A 13,220-nucleotide genomic window follows, 5' to 3' on the forward strand; every position below is an offset into this window, starting at 1 on the left:
ATCAATGAGATTAATTTTTGTAAATTCTTTAAAAATGAAGCAGTTTTGGTCTAAAACTGGACAGGTGTAGAAAAGTTAAACTGTACATCCTCCCCTGTGGTTGCACAATAAAGGGATGATATGCCTCCATGACAGGTACCGCTAGGGGACAGAAATTTTAATAAGTTATTTAATGAAAACATACAGCTGTGTTTGATTAACCCACAATTTAAGAGTACAGGCAAAGTAATAAAGCCAAAAATTAATGATCTACACATTTCTGCTCAGGTCTGGAGGTTAATTTTGACCTCCAGGTGGGTTAAACACATAAGGAGTGACTTCAAGTGACATTTACCATCTGTGGAATGTCTACATTGCCACTTGGACTGATTGTAATAAGATGGTATGTACTTTGGCCCATTGTTCTGATTGTGATATGATTGTAAGTAAACCTTGCAACCCTAAAATCGTACGTTATAAAATAAACATCAACAATCTATAATCTAGATATAACAATTGATCAAAGGGGAGAGCAGTTTGAGCAAAGAGGTTAATTAAATTGTTACAGCAGATGGAGATAAACCTGACCTTATAAAAGTGAATTAAAACAAGATTCATTGATTTGTAGAATATGTTGATCATTCCTTATGAGATTAAGTTTGATACTGAAGAAGTTGCAACAGGAACAATTTGAAAGAGGGAAAAGTTCAATATATATATTTACGTTTCAAGGTCTAATCAGCTATGCACTGAAGAAGACAATGAAGATTCAATGTAGTTAAATAAACATAAATGCAGTCATAGTAAAGAATATTACATCGTCCTTCAATTTTTAAGGGTTGCATGTATCTAATAAAGGATTTTCCTGTCTGAAGTCATTTGACCATTGTACTTTTGACAGAATCATTTTTTTCTTTTTAAGACAAAGTAGTTAAACAGGATTAAAGAATAAACAGGTTAAAATATATGCTGAATGTACTATAACATAGGCAATAGATTTGAATCTCCATTTATGTGTTAAAGCACATGTTCTTCACTTATCTTGAATTTATTTTCATTTAAAAAACTGCATCAATTTGCAATTAGGTAATTTATTTTGCATAAAAGGATATAAATATGTTCAGTGAAGGTAAAAACTATTTTTTTTTCATTTTATATATATATACACACACACACACACGTGTATATATGTATTTTAATGAGCAGTTGATTGGTCCAACTCTAACCAAGCCACGTTTCTCCAAGCTTCATTTTCAGTGCATAAAAGCACAATAAAGTGCATATCTCAAAAAACAAAAAGGTAATATTTGGTGAGGATAGAATAAAACTTTCCTGTTCTTCCCCATAGTGTTACAGGAATGTAAAAAGTACTACAAAAATAATATAGTAAGAAATGTGTGTTAATCTTTTTGACCATAACCAAACAAAGCCTATTATGGTTTGTTCCTTTATGAATGTTGCTTGAATAAGAAGCCCCCCGAGTAAAATAGAAAATGTAACTTTCAGTATAACCAAGATTATTACATATTAATGCGAAAAAACAAAACAAAAGCATTAATAATAGCGAAAAGTAGAAGCACTTCTAAACAGTTCTTTTTTAAACATTGATGCAGTTTCAGACGTTTTTGTTGAATTTATTCTATTATGCAAGTGCTCAAACAGATTTCCTGAGGTTTAACACAGTTTCCCTGACATAAGGCAAGCCTCTTGCGACTGGTTGTCCACACGGTTAGGCCTGAGATTGATTAATACCACAATGCTCTAACAAAAACCTGGAAAACAGAGCCAAAACAGTAAGACACACCTTGTCTCTGGAAGAGCTTGCTGCTGACGATTTCCGTCATAGAGGCAACCTTCTGTTTCTGGAGCTTCTCCGGTGGGATGCAAGAGTAAAAGTCATGGAGCAGCTTGCTGAGGGGAAAAAAAGCAATATGAGAGGAGGAAATTACAGCTTTTAAAAGCAATGGGTTTGTTTTCTGGAAAATGTAAGGGAAAACAATTAATATTTGTGAAGACATTCCATTAAGGTACATGTTTAAATGCGTCTGAATTGTCTGTGGCAAGCCTTTGCAGACACTCAAAGCAATGATCAGCATTTTAAGCACCTTGTTAGCATTTCTAGCTTTAAACATCTCACCTTAAAGGTTAGAAAATATGCAGCCACTTAAAGCAACACTTGTAGGAAGGAGAAAACATGAGCCAGGGACATAAGGAGAGTGGTGTTTGCCGCATGAAAACAAATGAGCCAGAGCATACACACTCTTTAATGAAGCCAACACCTCTAATTAGATTTCTCAATAATTAAACGGCCTGGTCGGTAGCTCTGATGCCACTTAGAAGAGCACAGCAAACCTTCTGTCCTTGGTTTTCTCTCTCTCCTTCTAAGTTTTTTCTTATGCCACCCGGGATGGTATAATTTTCATTAACAGTGTGAAATAATTAAACAAAAACCATCTGCTCTGAAAACAAACAAAACAAAAAATAACAGAAAGGTTTGTGTGCTGTTTGATGTATGTGAGCTGCCAAGAAGCTAAAGCACCAAGGGCCAAAGGAGACCTATCAGACCCACTAATAATCTGAGCTGAATCTAATTAAAATCTGTAATGGGAAGCAAATGGAAATAAAATACATGCACAGATGACAAAATATTTGCAAGCATCACTCAGTGGATCAGACTGCCCTTAAGTTTACACTGTGTAAGAACTGTAGAGGATAAAAGAAAGCTTTGAAGTCCACCTCCTGCACTGTGATTGTAATTCAACCAGTTTGCTTGTGGAAAATGCTTGGGGCAAATCTTATCAGAAATGCAGCGGGGACCTTAGTTTTAAGTTGAGATGGTTCCGATAGGTTTGTGTATGAGAGCGTAAGTACGTTTTTAAACCATAAAAAAGGTGAAGGGATTTGTACAGAGAAGGAAAAAGAAAAATGAACGGTAGAAAACTAAATAGGAGGAAGCATGTCCTGACTTTCAACTTTACACTGCAAAACCTTTGGACTGTTGTGTGTGGCTTTGAGTTTGGTGGTAAAAAAAAAACAACAAAAAAAAACATTAAAAGTATAAGAGATAAACAGTTGGCTACAGATAACGTAAAACCAATAAAAGGATAAACGTGGGTCAGAGAAAGGTGAAATGAGAAATTATATGGCCAAATCGCCTCCAAAAACAAACTCAGATAGTCAAGAAAGCATCATTTAATATCTTATTTCTCTAAAGTAAAAGGGCCATACAGACAAAATGGATCTATTGGTTGTTGGAGTGTGACAGGATAAAAATAAACTCTTAAAAAAATATGAAGATGAAAAGAGTATGAGAAGTTAAGGACAATGGGAAAACATGTCATTTTGGGGATAAAAGCACAATGCATGTTTTATTTTGGTTCAGGAAAAGGTTAAGTGGGTCATTCTGAGTTGTCTGATTCTTTAACAGACAGAAAACCAAAAGCGGTTAAGTTGCAAAGGACATACAGAAAAAGCAGCACAGCGACTGGGAGGCTTTGTCCTTGCTTCTGCATCATTTTAAGATTTATATTTTCTGTTTAAAATGTGTAAGGCTTATGCACCAAGAATCATGTGGGAGAAAGGTGAACCGAGGTCAGAAAACAAAACTTAGAGAAAGAGAGCTCCCACACATCCCATCTATCTGCACACCTGAATGACACTTTAAAGTTCTAGTTTGTTTTAGCAGTGGGCTTACCTGAGAAGTTTAGCATCAAATATTTTCTCGACATCATGCAGCACTGTCGGCAGGTACTTCAGAGCGGCAACCTGATGACATACACACACACACCAAAACTCTTTTAAATGACTGGTTTCCCCCATGTGGAAGGTGACTTTGCCATCCAACAGGCTATTTTCACTCATCACAAGATATCTATCTCATTTCTCCGCCACACTTATAACCTCTTGACTTATCGTCCCTGGATCTGTTTCAATATCTTGATATACAACAGGTAGAATAAGCATTCAACATGCCACCACTTTTCTCAGCAAATATATTTCTAAAGGTGCTTTTAACATGACATTTTCAGCAGATGTCAGTAGCAATGCATGCAATCAATACAAACAAAGAAATCAAACCATAGATTTGCCACAAATTAAGTTCAGAGTCATAAAGTGAAATAGCACAAGGAAAAAAAATATTGAACACACTGAAATGTGTTTAATACCTTGTACAAAAGCCTTTGTTGGCAATGACGGCTTCAAGATGTCCCATGTATGGAGAAATTAGTTGCATGCATTGCTCAGGCGTGATTTTGGCCCATTCTTCTGAACAAACAAGATTCAAATCTTGAAGGTTTCTATCTTCTATCTTTAGTTCTTTCCATAGATTTTTTATTGGATTCAAGTCAGGTGATTGGCTGGGGCGTTCTAGCAGCTTTATTTAGTTTCTCTGAACCCAACTGAGTTTCCTTGGCTGTGTGTTCGGGGTCATTGTCTTACTAAAATGTCCACCAGAGTTTAATCTTTATCTTCCTAGTAGATGGTGGCAGATTTTAATCAAGGATTTCTATGTAAATTTTTCCATTCATCCTTGCCAGTACTATATGCTGAAAAACAGCCTCACACAATGTTGTTCCAACCTCCAAAGTTCACTGTTAGGTTTTTTCGTTCCATGCCATTTTTCAACTCCCTTTCCTCACGTGTTCAATACTTTTCCCTGTGCCGTTCCACAATATTATGCATAACTTAATTTCTGGGCATCTATGATTAAATTTCTTTGAATGGGTGGAGGGCGTGAATTATTACCGACATCTGGTGAAAATGTCATGTCAATAGCACCACTTGAAATATATTTACTGAGAAAAGGGAGCCATTTTTAATACTTATTTTACCTGCTATAAGTTGTCAGAATTGGAGAAAGACTTTAAAGGAAAATTCCGGTCATATTCAGAATTCAAACTTCTGAAAGTACTTTAAATATGAAACTATTACAAACTGTTCAAGTAATAATAAGTGTTTTGGTTTTTTTTTATTAAGACTAATTACATTTGAATGTGCTTTACCAGATATATCCATGTTTGTCAAAGAACACTACTGCCCCTACCGGTTAGTGACGTGACGGTGCGGCATCGGCTGTTGAGCAAGTCCCAGTGCTGTATCTGGTGTTTGTCACAACGCGCTATTATCTAAGTCACTGATCAGTGATCGGGGCAAAAATTTTTGTTTTTATTTTTTACCCATTAATGCAATATTCATTAAATCACCATGGATGCATTAGTTTTAGGTATAGATAATGATCCATTGATCGTTCCTTGCTGACCGGACTTTTCCTTTAAAAGGCAGAGACCTGATTTCAGAATCAGATCAGACCAGAAGAGAAAAAAGGAGGAGGATAAGATGACAGAAAGAAAGAGAGGAAAAGTAGCAGAAGTGAACCAGGCAGCAAGGGTTTATAGACATGTTATTACCCTTAGCAGAAGAGTGGTGGTGTAGTCTGTTCTCATCAAGTTGTTGATGGACTCAAAAAGCCTCCTCAGCGAGTCCTCAAACTCAGTCTGCTCCTTCCCCTCATAGAGTCTGAGATAGAAAGAGATATTTAGTTTATGGAAATGCAACAAAAAATAAATAAAACATTTTGTGTCACAAAGGGAGGGCGTGATAGACTGCAACATTCAGACTGATTGTAGAAGAGCTAGAGTATCAACCTTTTTTAGAGGACAGGATGAGACAAACAACAGATTTGGTAAAGCTCAAAAGTGGAAGGAAATAAAATCAGCCTGAAAAGCAAGAACTACCCTTATCTGTATTTTCCTTTAGTAACCAGTGTCTCCTGGTATTAAAAAATAAATACATTTACAATATATGAACATAGGATTGGACTATTATGTGTTAACTTTCAGTTGCAAAAGGAGTAAAAGAAAAAAGGGTATCAATCTTGCTATGAATGCAGTAGATGACTATAGGTTATCAGATGATTACTTATGAAGGGCTTTGCAGCCGCACCCTGAAAATGTATTTCAAAAAAGTAACACCTTTCTTGTTTCCTTCACATCTCTAGTCCCCCGTGCATCCTCAGATTTTTGTGCTTCATTCACTTCACTGTTACTTCTACCCGCCTCCGCTCCATGGGAAACAAGACCTTTCTCCTGCTTTGCTCCCAAACTCTAGAATTATCTCCCTCTGGAAAAACCCTATACAGTATTATTACCTTTCTTTTGTTCAAGTCTAACCCTAAAACCTTTTTAGTTATGTGTTCAATAGTGTCTGATCTCTGTTACTGCCTATTAATTGGTACTTTATATCTGTTTTGTTTTTATCTTGTATTTTTGTTGTTTGGTTTCATTTTTATTAAAATGTCCTAATTTTCTCTGAACAGGGCCTTAAACGGAAAAAATATTACTATAGCCACTAGTCAATAGTCATGAATAACAATCCAGGTTTATCTTCCTAACAGGCACAGGCAAAAGGATACAAGAGTGCCACACACTACTCATCTTCAGTAAAGGCTGCCATATTGTGGCCAAAATCCATTTTGTGTCCAGGGATGCAACCTTTTCTATCCTTTCCCCAGATATAAACACTATCTGGAATTAAACCAGAGATGTGTGTTTTGGTCAACTTAGAAAATGTTGCTTTTCAATAACAAGCTATCTATGTTACTCATGGTATGAAACTAAAGATAAATTCGAGGAAAAGCAAACTTTTTCTTTATCAGACCTTGTCAAATAGCATGATATAGTAATTTTTTTTTAAATATTAAGAATATTAAATTAAAAATGTGATAGGGTTTGTTGAGAAACTCAAAATAACATTATCTTTGGGTGTGTTAGTAAGACAATTAACCAAAACAATAGCAACAAAAAATTAAAAAACTACTGCTAATGAGACAGTTGTAAAAAGAGGAGGTTTCAATGCTCCTATCTATAACTCCAACTGTGTACAATATTATAGTGAAATCCTGAGTGGTGAGCGTTGGATGTACAAGGTAGAGTATTAAAAGCCAATTTTCATGAAAAACATTCAAAACTTTTAAGTGATTTTAACATTTTTATTGAAATGTTTGTTTCCTTCAAAAATGTTAAGAGTGGGATTATGGCTGAGTATGCAGCAATAAAACATGAAAACCTTTAAAGCTTTTTATACATGTTTACGTGAGCTACAAACAGAGGGCGCTGAATATTAAAATAGCCAAGAAAACTACTTTGATTAGGACTATATCAAAAAGCAGCCAAGCAAAGATACTTTTTCATAACTATCCTCTGAAACATTTTGTTCATATGTAATGTGTAAATTAAATTGTTTTAATCCAGAGCTAAGTCAAATTCAGGTGGTGATAATAATAAACAGAGGTGGATCTATAATGCACCCCTCCAGCTACAGTAATTAAGAGCTGAAAACCCATCCTAAATCTTGTGTTTGTATTGAAAGAGGCATCAGAGTCAGATTGACTTTTTAATCATACAGCTAAGCAGTACATGTAATTTAGTGCTGTATATTTTATAACAAACAGGCACATACAAATTATGCTAACAAGAAACTGTGCTGCCAAGGTAAAGGTAAATATTTATAGGCACTAACCGCTGACTTGACAACAACCATTAACTTAAAGAACAGGGTTATCTTTGCCGCTGCTATTGGCAATTTGTTTAAACATCCACATCGGCGATTATTCATTAAACTTCTCTTCCAACAACTCTTATCAAATGCTACTCTCATCTATCTCTCATTCCACCTCGCCATCTTTATGTGATTCAGTTGTGCTCTGCATTTGTTAATTATAATTGTGCAAGCTGGAGGGATGGATTAGTGGCTCACAGTGAATTTAGCACGGGGGGGAGAGAGATTAAGCAGTAATGCACAGAGGTATTATCACTGGGCTCTTTGCAGAGTGTAGTTATGATTACAGAAGCATTGTCCTGTTTAATCCATGAACTCTCCCAGTGTTTAACGGTGTGTTTAGAGAGATATCCGGTTGTATCAGGGTCAGTGTTTGTGTTATCTCAGTCAGTTGTGCACTAACACCCTACATTTACAATCAGCTAAAACTGGTGCAACTTGGAAAAATAACCGTTGCTTACTAAAAATATGCTTGTTGGAGTATTAAAGTGTAATGACTGAAAAAAGCAAAAAGCATGATTCATATATATGGACAGATAACAGAAAAAAACCTGATAAGGGAAATAATTTGAATACAAAGGTGGTTTATCATAAAAATATGGGCACTTGCCAAGAGATTCTTATTGGCAAGTGTGAAGGCAAGCACCAATGAAAATATAACTAATCCATCAGTGTTACATTGAACAGATTCTCTGTTAATATCTGTATGTATAACTTCACCAACTTTCAAGATGAACTGGTGAGGAAAAAAACTTCAGCAATAGTTGAAGTGCAGAAACACTTTTGGAGGTGGTCTCCATTAAAGTGTGTTCCTGTGCTTCAAGTCTTGCTTAATATGTGTAGACAGTCAATGGGGAGTTTAAGCCCTGTGCTTTATGCTGAAAGAGAGAAACTCTTTTAGTGCTTTGTGTTGGTTTTTCTATCCTATTCCAGAATTTAGTTTTAAAGACTGCTTGTCTTACTGATGAAATTGATGATGGAGTCTTATATATAGCCCAAATAGAAGCAAGTAACAAATACATAAAATAAAGAAATACATAGGAAAATGGGATAGAGAGCAGAAGGAGCTCAATCAGTCCAAAATAAATGTGTAAATGAAAATAAACAAAACAACTTGAGGCATGTCCTTGAGACTCAGTTACACATTCCTACAAATCTAAACCCAAATAATTTGCACTTAACAAAAAAAAATTATAATAATAAGTATCTGTTCAATCTATTAAGAGATCTTCAATAATTTCAGCACGATTGTTTCATGTCTTAAAGAGACCTTTATAAATATTGCATTCACTCTATGACTGAAGATAAAAACAGCTTGCATCTGTGATCCATTTAAGCATATCTCTTTGATTCAACATTATCATTTCCTTATCACTTCATAGGTAGACTTTAAAAGTGTGAAAATACATCATGATATAAAACAGTTGCATATTAGCATATTCAATTTAACTTGACAAAAATGTCTAAATTAATTTAATTTTACTTGTAACAGCAAGTATCCTGAAATTAAAATGAAGCACAGAGTTCAATTAGAAAACCGCTCCATGTTATGTTATCTTGTGTACTGAGAGACAAAGACTGTGACCTCATATTCAAGATGTTGAAGAGCTATTTAAAATTAATGCAATGACAGAAATGTACTTCCCTAAAATAATCTGTTCCCCTGGTCACACAGAATGCTCTGTTTGTTCACATGGTTTTTGTGCTTGTTGCTCACAAGTGTATTCTCCTCACCCATCTGCTGTTCTAAACTTAACATCACATATGTAAACCTAAATAAGTTAGAGGAACACCATATTTCAGGAGAAAAATCCATTTCTGACAGCCTACCACATATCTCTAGCCAAAATCCAATGACATCATTGCATCAAGTAGGAAGATATTTAAAAAAAATCCCCCAAAGGTTAAAGGATCAAACCCCTGTGAGTTTACCAAAAACCTCACCCCTGAGCTTAATAGATCAAATAGTTTTGGAAGAAAATAATCGAGTTGTGTTAAGATGAAGCAACCAGCTCATAATGAATTAAGAAAATAGATTTCTGCTAAAAAAAAAATGTCCACAAAGCAGAACAAACACGTTTTTCTGATTTGTTTGTTTATTTTTTTCAACATATTATGTTGTCGATATTTATTTTATATTATAAACATTAACAAAATATTCCAGTGTGTAACTCTTACAAATCTGTCTTGACCTTTGTAAAATAATACAAGTTTTCTAGTTCTATTGTTTCTAATATATATAGATATTAATTCTTAAAACCTGGTAGTTGTCAAGTAAAACCATGGTAAATAATTTAGTTGAGGTAAACTTAACTTGTATACTTATTACTAACTGAAGCAATGTCTTAAAGGTGGAGATGCATTCTTTTTATAATTATTTTTAACATGTTAAAGTAAAACTGAAAATATTTAGTTTTGACTAAATAGATTTAGATTTCTAACACATTTATTTCTGTAAATTCTAACATTTTTATACGTATGTAAAGGATTAGGTTTTGTTTTGACCTATAAAGGCTTTGTTCTCCACCGGATCCTAAAGTTATACTAATAAAGCAAACCACACATTATACTTTCTACCAAGTTAAAATCAAATGTTTAGAAATAAATGAATGTACACTCCAAAAATGTTTAAAAATAGCATGGCCACTGAGTGGGGAGCAAACTAGTTAACTGGCCCCTTCAATGATTTTCTAGAATTTCTTTTTCTGAAAATATTCCTGTTTTATGAATACAAATGAAGATTGTTTAAGGATATTTACAGTAAGTTACACTGGTTTGCTTTTTCTTACTATTCTTTTTTTTTTATTGTGATTAAGAACCCCATTACCCAAAACAGAAATGGTTTGGCTGCTTAAATAACTCCTGACTTTTAGTTAATTGAGATGTTTAAGTTCAATATAAAACCCTACCAGTAGTGAGAGGAAATGTTTCAGCCTGAATCTCTTTGCCTGCCCTGCTTAAGACAGTCTCTCCATCACTTTGATGTAAAGAAAAAGCCCACAGCTCTCCCTGAGGAACATGCCTCAATCGTTCTCCAGCCCAATTTTACCTACAGCCAGACATCTCTCAGCTCTGTGCCCTCTGCTCTGATGGCAGCTGTTTTCTTAGATACATGTTTGGTTTTTTACTAGTGGAAATAAGAATCCTCTTGTACACAGGATCTGGCCTGTTTGTGGCTTTTAATGGAATGAAGATCCTGCTCTAGGACCTCAACAGATAAAGAAATATCCATCCATCCTTTTTCTTTACAGGCTTAATCCGAAGTGGGGTCGCGTGGGGTGCTGGTGCCTATCTCCAGCTGTCAATGGCCAAGAGGCGGGGTACACCCTGGACAGGTTGCCAGTCCATCGCAGGGCAACACAGGGACAAAGAGGACAAACAACCATTCATGCACACACTCACAGCTAAGGACAATTTAGAGTAACCTAACAGTCATGTTTTTGGACTTTAGGCTGTTTCAGAATGTCAGTTCTAATTACTATATAGGGCACTATATGGTGTTTACGCCATTTTAAATGAGTGTCCGAACGTCTAGTGGATGTAAAATTAATGAACTGAAAATTTCCCAATATGTACCTTGAAAAGTGGTCATTATCCCTGATCACTGGAGGAGCATATATGTCCCGGAAGATATATACAAAGCATTATATTGTCTGTCATATTTTTATCTTTAATGGCATTTTGCTTTAACTCTTTGTACTCTATATAACCTATTGGAACCAGAATTTCCCTGAAGGAGTAATTCCAAAGGATAAATAAAGCTGAGTCCACGTCTACCCGACAGTGGCGACAAATATCAACTATGGTGCTGACGCCGTGCGGGGAGGAAGACCCAACCAACCAGATTTATTAAATTAGACACATTCGTTTAAATAAAATGATGTACCATAGTAAATAATAAAAATAATGTATAAAATAATAAATACAAATGTATTTAAGCACAGAGTGAAAAAAATATCAAAATGTTGGTTTTTTTTATATATATATATATATATATAACTAAATTTTAACAACATACCCCAAACAAAATTCTTTATAAAGACACTACTTTATAATAAATACATTTCCAAATCAATTCTTATTTAGCTTAGATAATTTTGAGGTTTTGTGCACTGTTAAACTTTTCTAGTATGGATTATCTGCGATCTTTTCTAAAATAAATAATTAGGAAAACTAAAAAATCCTTAATAAAGATTAGATAGAGGGGGAAGAAGGGAAGAGGAGCGTAAAGGATAAGATCAAAGGAGAAAGATGGAAACAGACTGCTGGAATCATTTCCCTATTAGGTAAACTTGAATTTGTTTTTTTTGGTTACTAGTTACAGAACACAGTGGGCAGTTGCCCATCTTAGATGATCTTGTATCAAGATCATTGCCTAATATTCCCTCGCACTTTGCAGCCATAAGAACCTAAGTCGTAGTTAAGCAAGGCAGAACCATCATATTAAAGTCTTTGCACTCATTACATGATGCAGTTCTGGAAGCTCTCCAAATCACAGAGAGCATCTCTCCTGGAGGAGCTTTTGCTGTTGTTTACACTGGCTGTAGTCCTGCACTGAGATTAGCTCTCATTTGTTAGCTGAGCTTCATCAACAGTGCTTATTAGCTACATTAGTGCTGTTATCAGCAACATCTTCTTCCATAGCTGCCAAACACAGTTACCTGAACAAGGTAAAGCCAAAGGGTGCTGTGTACATTCAATAATATGTTTTAAAAAACAAAAAAACTAAATAATAAAGAAATAATCATCAAAAAAGGGAAGAACTTACTGGGAGTAGAGCATGCGTGAACGGACAATGAATTTGAAGATATACTCAAGGGCTTTGAGGGTTCGCAGGATAGGCTCACATTGTTCTCCACGGCTGGAAACATCCAGGTACCGCTTCAAAACTGACATCAGCTTCCTGTGTGACAATAAAGATGGGAGACAGAGAACAAATAATTTAAAATATGTTCTGTTTTTTCTTTTAGGTTTTTTTGTGATGCTCAACAGTTTAGTTAACTTTACCAACTAAATGTTTTTTCCCGAAAGCATAAAAATTAAGAGTGAGCAGACAAACTGGGAGGTAGGGTTTTGTCATAAAAGCCAAATGGTTCGCAAAATTTTGGCATATCTATCTATATTTTTTAGATATATCTATCATACTCAGATTAATTTTGAAAACATTATGGGGTGTGGAGGATACAGAGTTTATGACCTATCAAAACTTCCCATATCACCCTTCTGAAAAGTCTCAGTGGCATATCATGCAGACATACATCTACAGTCAGAGTAAGAGGTCAAGAATTTTCTCTGTCATTGCCCGATTTTTAAGAAACTGAAAGGAGACTCACTGTCAAACCAAACCAGTTTAAAACTACTTAATATTCTTAAACAATTCAATACAGTTTATTAATATAGCACCAATTCACAACACATTTAATATTAAGGCACTTTACAGTTCACCAGATCAAACAGTCAAATTGATTAAAAGTTTTCTATCAAAGAAAAAACAGTTGATAGAATCGACTCATCGAATCAAAGGCAATCCCTCACACTAAGCATGCTTGTAGCAACAGTGGAGAGGAAAAACTCCCTTTTAACAGGAAGAAACCTCCAGCAGAACCAGGCTCAGTGTGAGCGGCCATCTGCTGAGGCTGGCTGGGGTTTAAGAAGACAGAAGATATACAGGAGGAAGCAGAGAT

General features: G+C 35.2%; 1 protein-coding gene across 1 annotated transcript in view; it reads right to left on the bottom strand.

The window, feature by feature from the left end:
- dock2 (dedicator of cytokinesis 2) overlaps nt 1–13,220 on the bottom strand; it is a 130,918-nt gene that overhangs the window by 93,856 nt on the left and 23,842 nt on the right. Inside the window, exons 21-24 of the mRNA XM_015393480.1 lie at nt 12,305–12,439; nt 5,388–5,496; nt 3,674–3,744; nt 1,784–1,890 (exon numbers count right to left, since the gene is read on the bottom strand). Of these exons, the coding sequence (XP_015248966.1) occupies nt 1,784–1,890; nt 3,674–3,744; nt 5,388–5,496; nt 12,305–12,439 (422 nt within the window). The remainder of the gene's footprint in view (nt 1–1,783; nt 1,891–3,673; nt 3,745–5,387; nt 5,497–12,304; nt 12,440–13,220) is intronic.

Source organism: Cyprinodon variegatus, unplaced genomic scaffold, assembly GCF_000732505.1.
Source record: "Cyprinodon variegatus isolate N-32 unplaced genomic scaffold, C_variegatus-1.0 Scaffold643, whole genome shotgun sequence".
Classification (NCBI taxonomy): domain Eukaryota; kingdom Metazoa; phylum Chordata; class Actinopteri; order Cyprinodontiformes; family Cyprinodontidae; genus Cyprinodon; species Cyprinodon variegatus.